General features: G+C 42.4%; 1 protein-coding gene across 1 annotated transcript in view; it reads left to right on the top strand.

The window, feature by feature from the left end:
• FN1 (fibronectin 1) overlaps positions 1–14,925 on the top strand; it is a gene marked incomplete at its 5' end in the record, with an annotated part of 54,113 nt that overhangs the window by 8,915 nt on the left and 30,273 nt on the right. Inside the window, 11 exons of the mRNA XM_010195150.1 lie at positions 1,332–1,508; positions 2,434–2,586; positions 4,466–4,594; positions 6,183–6,326; positions 8,722–8,843; positions 10,133–10,310; positions 10,435–10,611; positions 12,200–12,328; positions 12,446–12,535; positions 13,076–13,270; positions 14,685–14,921. Of these exons, the coding sequence (XP_010193452.1) occupies positions 1,332–1,508; positions 2,434–2,586; positions 4,466–4,594; positions 6,183–6,326; positions 8,722–8,843; positions 10,133–10,310; positions 10,435–10,611; positions 12,200–12,328; positions 12,446–12,535; positions 13,076–13,270; positions 14,685–14,921 (1,731 nt within the window). The remainder of the gene's footprint in view (positions 1–1,331; positions 1,509–2,433; positions 2,587–4,465; positions 4,595–6,182; positions 6,327–8,721; positions 8,844–10,132; positions 10,311–10,434; positions 10,612–12,199; positions 12,329–12,445; positions 12,536–13,075; positions 13,271–14,684; positions 14,922–14,925) is intronic.

Raw genomic sequence — 14,925 nt, 5'->3', positions numbered from 1 at the left:
TGTGAATGGAGGGCTGCCTAGTGTCAGGGCACTTTTGTGCTCTTGGCATCTTTGGGGGGTGCTCAGGGTGATACAGGTGTACCCTTTGAGTCTTGTTCTCTCTCTTCTGAGCTGACCTTAGAATGGGAGTACCTACTCAGGGTAGAACTTTGGCCCAAAAGATACTTCGACTTTGGCTTTGCTTGGCTGAATTGCTAGAGCAATGCCCATATTAGGCTGTGAAGAGGAGGATATCCATGGAGTACAGTTCATGCAGTCCTCTGTCACTCCCTCCATCCTAACTATCTAGCCAGGTTGCCATATATAGCAGTAATCTCAATGTGATTTGTAATCAGGAGCTGGTGTATGACTAATGCAGCCGTATTTCAGCTTGTTTGTGGAGGGTCAGTGTTCCCTTTTCAGCACAGAACTACCTGTGTGGTTGCACTTCCTGCAAAGCCCATCAGACATCCCTGGAACAGTATCCAGGCATCTTCTCTGGGATCTGGCTTTGGAGAGAATTTTTCACATTCCCACATGAGGATACTGCTTCTTACACTGGATAGATCTTTAATTTTTTTTACTCTGCTCTATTTCAGTTGTTTTTTCTGATAAAAGTCAAGCCTTTCTCTGCAATATTCTTTTTTTCTAATCAAAAAAATCCAACAACTCAAACAAAAAACCTAACACTCTCCACGTACACATTATTATTTTAGTGAGGCTTCTTGTGATATCCTGCGGGGAGTAAGAATTATCAACATAGAAAAACCTCAACAAATGCCTCCTTGTTCTCCATTAGTTGTAAAAAAGAGTTGCTCAAGAAGTTAGTAGTTCAGGTAGATTACAGCCGTCTGTCCACGGCTGCTTGCAAAACACGAAGCCTTCAACTTGCAGAGAGGTTTTGATGTGTCCTGTTGTACCTAACTGAATTGTAACCCTTTCCTGAGGGCTGAGGCTTTACTTTAAGCTAAAGGGCAAAATTGGGTAATAGCCTCAGTGAGATAATACAAGTATGCTGAAAACTGGGTTTATTTGATTCCCTAGGCCTTGGCGCAAAGGGTCTGAAAAGCTGCTTCCCAAACACAGTAAGCTTTGGTTTTCCCTGTTCCCCAGGAATTCCCATGACTGGCTTTGCAACTCCTTCCAAAGCAATGTTTGAACTGAATTGACCTTGTCCAAGGCTTATGTTTCCAGATCTGAATTAATTACAGCTAAGAAAAGAGGCTTGTGGATAATATACAGGGTACACGAGGGGAATAAATAGTGCTAGTGGTTTGTTTTCCAAGCTCTTACATGTATGCTAAGGGAGACTGCAGGCCTCATTTGTATGTTTTCTTTTCATTTCTGTACAGTTTTGGTCCAGACACGTGGTGGCAATTCCAATGGTGCTCTGTGCCACTTCCCCTTCCTGTACAACAACCGCAACTACACTGACTGTACTTCTGAGGGACGGAGAGACAACATGAAATGGTGTGGAACCACTGAGAACTATGATGCTGACCAGAAGTTTGGGTTCTGCCCTATGGCTGGTAAGGCTGAGAACCATAAAAGGGTTATGAAATACCTAAAAGTGGTTTTTCGAGCTGGAAAGTAAAGAGCTGTCTGTTGACGGTTGGTTATCAATGACTTCCAGCGAGCTACATCCCAGCCCAAAACCCATTAAGACACTTCTGAAGTTTTATCCTTTTTTCCCCACACTGATCACCTCTAGCAGAGACTTAGGCAGTGCCAGGAGGAGGCAATTTTCATTACTCCTTTGCTACAAGCCAGTGGGAGGCACGCTTCTCAGCTGGCGCAAACTGATATAGGTCCATTATAAAGCATTGGACTGTAGTGCGTTATCGCAAGCAAGGTTTTTATCTTGCATCTGCCAAAGTTTCTCTGTCATGGCTATTTGCCTACTCTTGCCTAGGCTGTGGTTAGGAATAAGTATGTACTCACAGTCTCAGTGTGTTACCCTGGAAATGGCAGTAATGTCAAAATCAATCCTGTGGTGTATTCCTACAGTCCATGCCTGTCTCTGTGAAGTCAGGAGGGGACATGTGGGAGGGAATGTGGCTACCAATTCTCAAGTGAAAGGCTTTGGTAACAAATGGCAATGCTACATCTGAGTCCTTAAACAGCTTGTGGAACGTGCAGGTCTTCAAATAGCTATGTTCATATAAGGGCACGTATATAACATGAACTGATTCTTTCACACAGTACTTTCTGGACAGTGTACAGAAGCTATTTCTAGTAGCTTTCAAATGAAAATTAAAATTAGCCACTACAAAGGATCTGCACTTAGAGAATGTTACCACCCAGCAAAAACACACTTCAAAATTGAGTGGGTGCCTAAAGCTGAAGATGCAGAAACCGTTTTACAGCATGAAGGTGCATTGCAAAAGGTCTAAGCCTTTAAGATCTTGTTAATTCTAGCCACATAAGGTATCCTCTTGCTTTTTTCTCAACCAGCCCATGAAGAAATTTGCACAACCAATGATGGTGTCATGTACCGTGTTGGGGACCAGTGGGATAAACAACACGACATGGGTCATATGATGAGATGTACTTGTGTAGGAAATGGCCGTGGAGAATGGACTTGCATTGCCTATTCCCAGCTCCGAGGTACTGATTTTCCTGTTGTTGTCACCCTTTTAGTCTAAGTGTCCGGGGGTTGGGAGAAATTGGGTTTTCTTTTCCATCACTACGAGTTTGAGCCCAGACACAAGAACTGTGTATTACTAAGCTTTTCTTTGGAGCAGAAAGGCAATCAGAGGGGAAGTTCCTGTCTTATTTACATACTGCAAAAGTACTTCTTTCAGCCTTTGCAGGCTAGCGAGCAGAGGCAAACCTTGATAAGCTTGATCAGTTGGTATCCATGCCTCCTTTTGTCTGCGTTGTGGAATCAGTGCCACTGTGACTTTACAGAGAGCTCAGCAGAGGCACTCCTCCTCCTCAAGAACAGACAGAACCCCAGACTAGTCTGAAGTTTGAATGCAGAGCTGTCCTATTTTATTGTTCTGCAGTGAAATTTTCAATTCCTCTGTGGTGGATCAGCCTGGCTTGTGCTGGCTAATCTATATGAAAAGTTGGCAGGACAGCACTGAGATTACTCTTATTTATTTACTTATTTATATGAGTGGTCCAAGTGGAGAAGTGCTTAAGCAATACCAAAAAAAGAAGACTTAGAAGCACAGACATTTGATCATCCTACAGCTAGCTCACAGCATTGGCTTCATGTCTGGAAAAGGCAGGGGGGTTGCTGTCAAGCAGCCAAGAAAGAACTCTTAACACCACTGCTGAAACTGGACATAATTTATAACGAAAGGCTCACTCAAGGGCTTTGGGAAGGTCTTTTTCATATGTTTCCTTCAGAACAGTTAGAAATGCACTGCTAAGAGTTCTGGTCTGTGAAACTCCTTGTTCCACATGCACAGCTAGTTCTCTGCAGTTTCCTTTTAGAGTTAAAGGGGTCTTTCTTGATGGAGGAGGGTGGGAGGTAAAGATACTTTGCTTTTTCAAAAGGCAAAGGTTATCTAAGTAGAGCTGTTTAAATATAGCAGCCAGAGAAGTTCTCTAATACTCACAGGAGGGTTTGAGTACTGCTTGGTTTATCCTGATGCCATGCCCCTTGTGTGGGAAAGTATGACGGGAAATGAAGGTCTGGGATTAACTGAGTCACTTCCCCAAGGACAGGTCTGTGATTGACTCCGGATCTGAACTTGGGTCTCTTGGGTCCCAGTTAACAAAACAACATGCTTCTGGGGTGATTTCCATGGTTTGGTTTTTTCTTCTTTCTGCTCCTCAGTGTGATTAGACTGGCATTAGGCATTACAGGTTGACATGTCACCATTGACCCTAATTGACTGATACCATTGTACTTAAGCATGGGGTCTGGTTACTGTTTTGAGGGAATAGTAGCTTAGTAGGCACCAGTAGCATCTTGGATGTGTAATAGACCTGGTCCTGTCTTTAAATTACTACAAAGTGTACCAGCAAGATCCATCAAGAGGATGTTTGTACTTTGTGGTATCTTTATGAGTTTGGAGTAGCCCTTTTCTCCTTGTGTAGGTCTAATGATTTCAGACACTGCTCACTGAGGTATTCCAGTCTAGACCTTCCTCAGAGGAGGCAGTGAGCGAGTTAGTGTGCTGTTTTAGATTCTCTTTCACACGTGGAATCTGTTAAAAGGAACAACCAGGCAGTTCTGTAGTTTGAGTAATGTATAGTACTTTGGACTGCATCCTGCAGACCTCTCTTCTGCAAGCGTGGCTTATTTGCACGCTGCTGATAAATGAACTCAGGAGCAGTGGTGTGCGTGCAGCACTAGTCTGTGATGATCACAGGTGTCAGGAGGACTCTCTTTTCCAAGCATGGAGCTCGTCATGATGAGTCTCTGTAAGCTGATCAAGAGGAGGGAATGATGTGCCAAGCAGAAGGATGTTGTCTGTTTCAACAAATCACTTGGAGCTATTGCTGACAAACTGTCTCTGCTTTTTCTCAGACCAGTGCATTGTGGACGGTATCACCTATGATGTGAACCAGACCTTCCACAAGCGTCATGATGAGGGACACATGCTGAACTGCACATGCTTTGGCCAGGGCCGAGGGAGATGGAAATGCGATCCTGTTGGTAAGTCACCAGCTATTCCTGCCTTGCCAAACAAAGACTGTGGCTGTGTAGGAACTGGTTATGGTGTGGTGAAACTGGTCCATGAATTTGTACCTAGTCTTTGCCCACTTTCTGCCCGGACTTGCACAGCTGCCAAAGTAGAAGTAACACTGGATTTGCTGAAGGGTAAAGTGAAAGGGCATTCCTAGTTTTAAGGACATACACTTGGGTAATAAGATGTGCCACAGGAGTCAATGGTGATGCAGTAGTAATGGATTGTGGCAACATGCCTCCTAAAATGTAACAGGCTGTGGTAACGGGGCATGTTAGCCTCAGGCTGGGGCGATTTGGCTGAATTCTGAGCTGTCAGCCTAGCAGGCAAGGCTCTCGGACTGAATGCTGATAAAACAGTATGCAACTAGACACTGATGCTCGGATCAATTTTCTTTCCTTTCTCTATGCTAAAATCTTTAGTCTCCACATTGAACTGAGAAAGGAGCAAGAGCATATATTAACTTGTGTTGGACTAAATTGATTTTTTTGGCTGCCCTTTGTTCTGGCAAAAAGAGAAAGCTCAGGATGAGAACATGTGTTAATAGCACTCTGGAGGTTAGCTAAAACTATCATGGTTCTCTGCAGGAATGAGGAGATTTCATCTCTTCTGCCTCCCCCCTTCCCTAGTGAACCTTGATTGGAAGATAAGACCTGGCTGTTTGGTTTGCAGTTACTAAATCCAAGAGAACTTCAAACTATTGCCAAGAAAATCTATTAGAAAGTACCAGTGGTTAAGTTCTGCCTTAGTTAGAGTAATATCTGTACAGGTTTACTAGAGGAGCTTGGTTTGTAAAGCTCCTGAAATTATTGCTTTGAGAGAAGGGAAGGGGGGATGATTTCAGCTATCTGTAAAGGTGCGATCAGTTTAATTTTGTTGTCTCTCTCTGAACAAGGCTCTTGTTTATCCATGGAAGCATAATGCTAGTTCTCAGAAACACAGGCATAGGTCAAACTAGAAAGTGTATTGAAACACTGGTACTGTGTTGTATTTACACTAGCTAAGCTGATTTCAGGATTTGATCTGTCCTCCTTTGGTTTATACAATGGTAAATCTGGAAAGGCTCTGCTGAAAATTAATGGGTCACTTCAGACTTATAAAGTATGACTGATTTCTGCCTGGAGCCAGTAGGAATTTTGCCATTGATTTCCTTGAGAGCAGTATGGTTTAGCATTGGATGAGATAAAGTTAGTTGTCTGAAGCAGAATTGGGCTTTACAGTAGGTAGTTCAAAATACAGCCTTTCTTGAAGGAACACCCCATTGGCTCCACTGGGAAGCTTGCCACGTGGATGGCCTGTACTTAACAGTATCTTAAGAAGTGCATCGCAGCTGAATTAGCCCCCTAGTATCTAACTTGGCACATGCAGTGATGTATCAAGAACCTTGATTAAAGATTCAATTTCTCTTGCCACTTTCTCTTTATGTAACTATATTTGCAAATAAACATTGGTGTTACATTTCTTTGTATAAAAGCCTCTTGTGACTTACTCTTCTGTGTTCAGCTTAGATTTTTCACTACGGTTTCAGTAACTCTCATGTCTCTTTTGCACCTTTAGATCAGTGCCAGGATTCAGAAACCCGGACCTTTTACCAAATCGGAGATTCATGGGAGAAGTACGTCCATGGTGTCAGATACCAGTGCTACTGCTATGGTCGTGGTATTGGAGAATGGCATTGCCAGCCTCTGCAGACCTATCCTGGTAAGAAACCCGACAGATAACTAACTCATCTGCTGAGTAAGACATGAGGAAAGCAATCTTTCCACCCCTCACCTGTTCAGGTTTCTGTAGATCATTCCTTTTGGTTTCCTTTTGAGACAGATCCGTTTCACCCCGCCTCTCTTGGCAGATACAAAGTGGTGTCACGATTATGAAGAGGCTTAAGCCAGGCTGTTAACAGCTATTCCTGAGGCCAGGGTTAGAGAATGACTGTCAGTTCACAAAACAGCTTTATGTTGTGGGTTTATGTTGCCTCTTGGTATTTAGTGATATCACACCTGCAACGTTCAGTTTCTATTGCTTGGAACATTTACATGTGTAGTCCTTCCTTTTCCACTCACTACAGAAGCAAAACCCACCGCAGACTGAAGCATTTTTCCTGATCAGTGCCCTGAAGAAATTAAGTAATTGAACTCTTGTTTGCCCAATCAGTTCCAGGAAATTTCTGTATGGGTAGGCAATGCCTATTTGTTGGCTTGTTCTGCTTCAGTTTCCTGAACAGAACATGATAAGGTGAACCTCTCTACTTTCATGTTTAAGGTCACAACTGCCACTTTCTTAATCTGAATAAGATCACATATTAAGGCTGTGTTTTGGCTTCTCTGTTGGGAGGAGAAGACTATGCTCATGTCATTGGTTCCTCAACCCATCTCTGAGCATAAATTCAGGGCATCTGCATGTACATTTGATGTAGCAGCTTCAATGCTGAGTTGATTCTTTGCTTTTATATCAAGATAGGTTAAGAAGAGTCTGTCCACTCACTAGCTGCAATGTATTTATACCCTAAGTGCCCTGCAAGGTAAGAAAGAGAATGTGAGGCTCATTCAGAAAGAGGATTTTAATATAGGTGCCCGTGCTGTAGAAGGGGACTAGCCCTTTTGAGGTCTGTTGCAACTACTTGCTTCATTTAAATAAGGTGAGTACTTCTCTCTGTCTTGCTTTACACACATTGTATGAGTGGTCTTGATGAAAACACCCTATTGAGCCTGACCTATACCGGGCAGTGCTGTCAATGAACTGACTGCATTTCTATGGCCATACAGCTAGTGAGCCAGAGACAAAAAGACACTTGGCAGACAGAAGTATGGACTTGCCTTTCTTTGGGGCAGTGAACTAAAGAGGGCAAGAATAGGAAGCAGACTTTTGGGCTTTTTCCCCTCCAAGTTCCTTACTGGGGCTTGCTAAGCCTCAGTGACTCCTGTCAGACTGCTTAAACAAACATCTCCCTGAGTTATGTGAAATCTGCATGCCTCCAGACTGGAGACCAGGGTTTTGGGATTCGTTAGACACAAGAGTGACTGAAAATGTGTAAATAAGCCAAATCTCATGTTTATGAATGTAGATTTGGGGTTAGGTAAGCTTTGAAATGTTCTGCATGTGGGCACAGGTCTGTTTGCCTGGAAGTCACGTTAAATATGGAGCAGATATATATGTTACACCGTAGTCCAAATAAATTATAATTAGAAATGTTGGCAGTGGGAGGAACGTGAAGATATTTAATGGCTAAACCAAGATGCTTTCCAGCAGACTCCAGGCTGCTCTTTGTTGGGATTTTCTGAGAACTAACACCAGGACAGTGCTGTTGAGTGTTCAGTGAAAACTCCCCAGCAGCGCTGGGAAGGACTGAAAGGAGAACCATAGGGTCATAAAATCTTTCCTTCTGTATTAGGGCACTTTGTAGAGAAAATACACCTAAGTCTGATCTAGCCAAATGCAATCAGTAGTCTTAAGTATTAGAGCACTGCTGAACTTGTATTTTCATGAGGTTGTTGGCTTGATTTGTCTCAGGACTTCCACCAGTGCTTCTGGTGTGGTCTGTGTGCAGAGGACATTCCTCACTACCTGTGGAGTGCTCCACAGAATTCAATGTTTCAAATCAGCTGATTGAGAAATTCAGTAGGACAGTAAAAGATTCAGTGTCTCTTTGCAGGATTCAATGCCAGATCAGGAATTTGCCCTCACTACACCACAAGATTAGACCTGGATTTGGCAGATTTTTCTCATCTGTTTCCCTGCTTCCATTGCAGAAGATATTAATTGATGAAAGCAGTCAGTTGCTGAGAAGCTCCCTCTCTTTGAACAATGTAACTTTGCTTTGCAGACTTTTTCTATGCTATACTTCTCTGGATTTCTATTTCATTAATAATTTACTGGAGATTAACTCAAAGAAGACAAGTTAACTACATCACAGAATATATTCTAATTCACCAGTTTTCTAAGTAGCAATGAAGCCTTAAGGACAGAAAGACAATAAAACTTGTTTCCCATGTATAGAAACAGTATGTGAGCCATGTTTCTTGCTTTTTTTGATGACTCCACAATGAAGGCAGAAGAAAAGCATTCTCAGTATGTTAAAAATGGCAATTCTGTTTTTCAGGGTCAAGTGGGCCTGTTCAGGTGATCATCACAGAGAGTGCAAATCAACCAAACTCACACCCCATCCAGTGGAACGCTCCTGAACGATCTCACATCACCAAGTACATCTTGCGCTGGAGACCGGTGAGTGCCACATCCATCGTCATTCATTCATCAAAAATACTTTATTTGGCTTTTTTGTGGTGTCTGAAAGAAGCAGTTGACACAATCTCAGCAAACCTGAGTTGCTAATTCAGGGTCCTTGTCCTGTTGAGGTCAATCCTACTCCGAGGCTCAAAAACAACCGGTGCTGTATAAACACTTGATGTTTTCCTGCCCAAACTGTACTATTGAAGTGTCTTATTAACCAAAGCACTAGCACAGTAAGCAGACAAGTTTATATCCTTCCTCACTTTAAATAATGCAAATCCTTGTGGAAGCTTCTTCATCATAAGAAACAATGTTTTAGTACTGCGTGTATATCCATAGACCACTGGAATAGATTATATCCCATTAATGAAGAGGTAAAAAGAAGGATATGAAGATACAAACAGCTAGCATAGAATTAAATAAACAGTCATCTCCCATCTTCTGTAAAGTCTAAACCAAAGCTGGTTAACCACTGTTTGTTAGCTCATTCATATTTGAAGAATGATTTGTTTTAACCAATGCAGATGAAGTAAAGTCTAAACCAAAGCTGGTTAACCACTGCTTGTTAGCTCATTCATATTTGAGGAATGATTTGTTTTAACCAATGCAGATGAGCTGTGCTACAGTTCCCCCGAGTACAGCTTCACAAAAGACCACTTAATGATTAAGAACATTAGTACCTCGATTGTGCCTGTTACTAAGAGAACAATAAAGGCCCTGATCCAAAGCCATTAAAGGCACTCAAGTCTTTTTACTGACTTCAGTGTATCTTGAATCAAGGCCTGAATGAAATGGACTTTAAAGCACTGGAGTACAAACCTCAAAGGATGGAGCATTATTTTAGAGCTTCCCATAGAGTTCAAACTCAGGGTAGAAGGAAAGAACTTTTCTGTATATTGTTTTCAGATGATGGCTTAGACTGTTATTGTGAACAGCCTTCAAATATGCATTTTCCAGCCATTCCTTCATACCTTAATGCATTTTTAATAAAGGAATGAGTTTAGTGTATATATTACAAATAATGCTTCTTTTAAAGGAAAAAAGTTCAAAGCTAGAGCGACTTTCAATTTATCCTAGTAAAAGTTAAAGCACCTAAAACGTCATTAGCCCCACGTCCTGGCATACCTTTCTCATCTCCTTTGACTTGACTCTGTCTGTACGTTAGCTGTGTGAGTCACACCTGTGTTAGAATATCACAGCGCTTGGTAATTGTGTAGCAGGTTAGGTCACTAGGTACCTCTGCTAGGGAGTCTCTCACTGTTTCTGTGTCCTTGTTCTTGCAGAAAAACTCTGGAAGGCAGTGGAAGGAAGCCACCATCCCTGGCTACCAGAACTCCTACACTATCTCAGGCCTGAAGCCTGGTGTAATATATGAAGGACAACTCATCAGTGTTCAGCGGTATGGCCACAAAGAAGTCACCCGCTTTGATTTTACCACAACTAGCACTACAGCAGTGACAAGTAAGTTGAACACTGAGTCACCCAGAAAAAACTAATCTCTTTCACCTAAGTCTTTGCTATGTGCCTCTCGGTTAACACCAAAGTAGCTATGGTTAGCTAAACCTCTCTTTCTCCTCTCTTGTAGGCAACACTGTTTCAGGAGAGACAACTCTTCTTCCTCCCGTGGTTGCTACTTCAGAGTCAGTCACTGAAATCACAGCCAACAGCTTTGTTGTCTCCTGGGTTTCTGCTTCTGACACAGTTTCTGGATTCCGTGTTGAGTATGAGCTGAGCGAGGAGGGTGATGAGCCACAGTATCTTGGTGAGACAATATTTGAATCTACTAGACCAAAGCATTGCTAACAGTACGTTGCTGTTTTCTGTGACAGTCAGTATAGCTAGTGTAAATAGTGTGGATCTTGCTATCTTTCAGTATTATTCAATTAGGATTTGAGAGTGGTAGGACGAGCTGAGATTAAAAGCTCACTCAGTTCATTGTCCTTTCTCCATCAATGGCCGTGAGCTCATGTCCAAGGAGTATGAGAACAAGGCAAGTATATTGCAATACCCCTTCAGAATGCTGCCCCAGGATCCTGCAGAGGAAAAGTCAGTGATGGATTTGTAATAACTGTGGGTAGATATATTTATTCTTTTTGGTTCTGTGAATTTTTCCGGTCTTTTTTTCCTTTTGAAATCATGTGAATTTACTAGCTTCCACAGCATCCTGAAGTGAGCAGCAGTGCAGATGAGAAGAGAACCAAGTCTATTTTTCAAACCGGTCACCTGGCTAGTTTCCTGTGCTATGTCTTTGTCCTTCCATCAGAGTGGACAGAGAAATCTTTCCCAAATTCCCTCACTTGGCTACTTGTCATCTCATGGATGTCTGTTCCAGTCCTTCCTCTCAGTTGTTTTGTTTGGATCAGATCTTACTCATCTTTGATAATGTCATAACTTAGCTAAGCCAGGAAGCTTTGGTTAAAGATTCAGATCTAGGAATTTAATCCACTCTTCCACCATCTACTGTAGAGCCTGTGTCACCACACATAATTTCATCTCAACTTTTTTTCCTGATTTCCTGTCATAACAATGGTAATTGCAATATCTCACAAGGATCAGAGGTTATAATAGCTATTCGGACATGAGTGGTATAGAACAATGTGAAAAAAAGAACAGTAATCAGTAATCCTCTGGACTCTCCCTGGACTCTTTATCCCTTGAGCTCACAGGCTTGGAATTATGAGCGGAAGTGGCTTATGCTGGGACTGCCAACACTGTCACCACCTTTCTTGTCTGCACATGGGCTGCCCAGACAACTGAGCTGTGTTGTGGAGCAGCTTCTCAGCTCATCTGTCTACGGACAGAGGTTTACAGGCAAATTGAAAGGCAATTCCCTTAAGATGCTTGGCTTCAGTCTGGCCAGTAAGGAGCTGCTTCATGGGGAATTTCCTACATCTGGCATGTAGGTGGACATCTGGGGGAAGGGAGGGTGGAGAGAAGTTCATCAGCACTCATAATGTCATTCCTCCCCACTGATGAGTAAGTCTTTCCACATAACCTATTCATGTCAAACTTTTTCCTTATATATCTGTATCAAAAAGAAAACAGTCAGGGTATGGAATGAGTACTCAGCTGAGGTGGCTAAATGCTAGCAGTGTGCAAAGGGCTGCTGCTCGAGTTGCCTTGCCATATCACATGTCAAGCCTTGCTGACCTAGGTGGTGTCTGCTTGTCCAGAGCTGTCCCAGCTCTCCACACAACTTTTCTGATGTGGACTAAAGTGCAGAACAATTGCTGTTTTATTGTAGGAAGACCATGATTTAACTCAGATTAGAACAGAGATCTCAGTTATTTCATCTGGAGAGCAAGAAGATGGAGTTGCTAAGGCAATTTTTTCTTTCCTGTCTTCCTTAGATCTTCCAAGCACAGCCACTTCTGTCAACATCCCCGACTTGCTTCCTGGTCGCAAGTATATTGTTAATGTCTATCAGATCTCTGAAGAAGGGGAGCAGAATCTGATCCTGTCTACTTCACAGACTACAGGTATGTGTGGGTGGGTGTTGCTGCGCTTTGGAAGCTGTTTTTATTGTCTGTTGAATAAATTTTTGTTACCTCTCGTCCTCACACTTGCTTTCCTTGTCTGTTTGTTCCCTTAAACAGCTCCTGATGCACCTCCCGATCACACAGTGGAAAGTGTAGATGACACATCGATTGTCATTAGCTGGAGCAGACCACAGGCTCCCATCACAGGTTTGTCTGATTGGACATCACCCGTTTTGCACTATTGGTAGCGTCTGAAATCTAGGTAAAAAAGAAAATGAAGTACAGCTCTGGTATAGAGGGCTACTGCAGAATTCTGCATAATCTGAGAGACCAGCTGGACAGCACATGAGTGATTTAGCATTTGCTTGGTTTCGCTGTCTGAACCAAGCAATTCAGGAGGCTGCATGCAAAACTATTCCTTCTGGATTTCTGTTAAAGAAAAACATGCCCCATGGCCACCTCTTTGTATCTGTCATCCAGACCATCCCCTAACAAGCCTGAGAAATATATAGACCCTAAATCCACATGTCAAATCTCAGAAATACTCTAATCCAGGTCAGATTATGCTTTGTAAGGTATTATCAGTGTGAAATCTATAGATGAGACGTGACCAAAGGCTAGCCACAGGTCCCACTGAGGTTCAGGATTATTTTTATGAAAGCTTAGTGGGGAGATCAGTTTAGTTCTCATTTCTTATGCTGGCTTACTGATTGTGGCTGAGGACTATGCATACTTCTCTTGCTTTAGGCTACAGAATTATCTACACACCCTCCGTGGAAGGCAGCAGCACAGAGCTCAACCTGCCTGACACTGCAACCTCTGTAACACTCAGTGACTTGATGCCGGGTGTTCAGTACAACATCAGCATCTACGCAGTGGAAGAAAATCAGGAGAGTACTCCTGTCTTCATCCAACAGGAAACCACGGGTGTCCCGCGCACAGGTAATGGTCAGCATGTTCTGAATATCAGTCACTGAATTTTCTGTTAGTACACAGAGTCAAATGACAGTGCAAACTAAGATTGATCTATCTAAATGATTCCTTTATGGACTCAGTTCTGGTTTTTGTCATTGTTATGTTTCTTGATTGCAAATGTCACTGGTATTGAAGTTCTATAGTAAAGTCATACTTAGGAACTGACACAGTCAAGCCACCACTCTGCTTTAATAGGTTTATAATTCCTAGGGATTAGAGTGCAGGCAGGTCAAAAGGTTGTCTTGCATTTTGTCTGTGGAAAAGAGAGATGAGAGTTTCCTAAGTTGTCTTAAGGGGATTCTGCTAAGAGATCTTCTTAAGAGCCTGGTAAATCATTTTGCCTCTGTGCTTGGCCTGTGGATGTTTAAGACTATGTACTCAGACACCACAACACAAATCCAGATCATTCACCTGACTTCTCCCTCTCCCTTTCAGTCCTAACCATTATTTTCCACTGCAGTTGGTGGGGATGAGAGATTGGTTGGCATTGGCCGATGAGCCAAAATAGCACTACACGATCTAAACTTGAGGCATCCACAATTTAAAAAACTACAGGCTTCAGGGTTCTTTCAGTATCCAATTGGGCTGAATAGCCAAACCAAAAGAAAGGATAGTGAAAGAATTGGGATCTGATGTGGTAGCAGTGGAATTTGATGGTGCTGCAAGTTGCAAGCATGTGTTTGCAAATGGGAATTTACCAGGAATGAACTCAGCTCAATGATTTTATGGTTTGGCATCTGTATCTTCCACAAATGTGCATTGGTTAACCTTAGGGCAGTATCAGTCCTAATCTGAAGAAATTTAATTTGAACATTGGAATTCAAGGGTGCAGGGCTGTGGACCAACACAGAGGGAACTGGATTTGGACTTTGACTACAGTAAGGCCAGATCAGCCCCTGTACTCATTTAGTTATAAAAGATGGATTTTAAGTTAATTATAGACATTCAGAACATGCCATGGGTTTTAAAAACACTCTCTTTTTAATTTTAAAAGGAGGTTCCTGTTTCCAGCCCCTGCAATATTCTCCCCATTCCCACCCCCCAAAGCTTTTGATACTGCATATATTTGAAATTCTGTAGCATATTACATCTGCTCTTTCAATTCTCTTTCAGTGACAGCAAAATACCTTCTATGACTGAAGGCATAAAATAAAAACTATGTAGTGACATTTTTAATTGTAGTCTGCCTGAATATTGTCTGGGAATGTGTGTATATGTGTTTACAGTAAGGTCACCATGACATTTTTAATTTGGTAAATATTCTTGGGCTAGCCATTGTTTGATCAAAATTAACTTGTGTTTTAACTCCATGTAAACCCGTATCTTCTTCTGCCAATTGCTAGGGACTCCCTTTAACACTGTTCTGTCGCTCTGCTTTCAGATGAAGTTCCTTCACCCAGAGATCTGCAGTTTGTGGAGGTTTCTGATATCAAGATCACCATCATGTGGACTCCACCGCAGAGCCAAGTGTCTGGCTATCGAGTGGAGGTGATCCCTGTCAATCGCCCTGGCCAACATGGCCAGAGGCTGCCTATCACCAGGAGCTCTTTTGCTGAAGTTGTTAACCTGCTTCCAGGAACAACCTATCTCTTTAAGATCTTTGCTGTGAGCCATGGTAGGGA

This window comes from Mesitornis unicolor, unplaced genomic scaffold, assembly GCF_000695765.1.
Source record: "Mesitornis unicolor isolate BGI_N332 unplaced genomic scaffold, ASM69576v1 scaffold4862, whole genome shotgun sequence".
Taxonomy (NCBI): Eukaryota; Metazoa; Chordata; class Aves; order Mesitornithiformes; family Mesitornithidae; genus Mesitornis; species Mesitornis unicolor.
The sequence above is the reverse complement of the archived record's forward strand: the minus strand, read 5'-3'. Positions and strand labels throughout refer to the sequence as shown.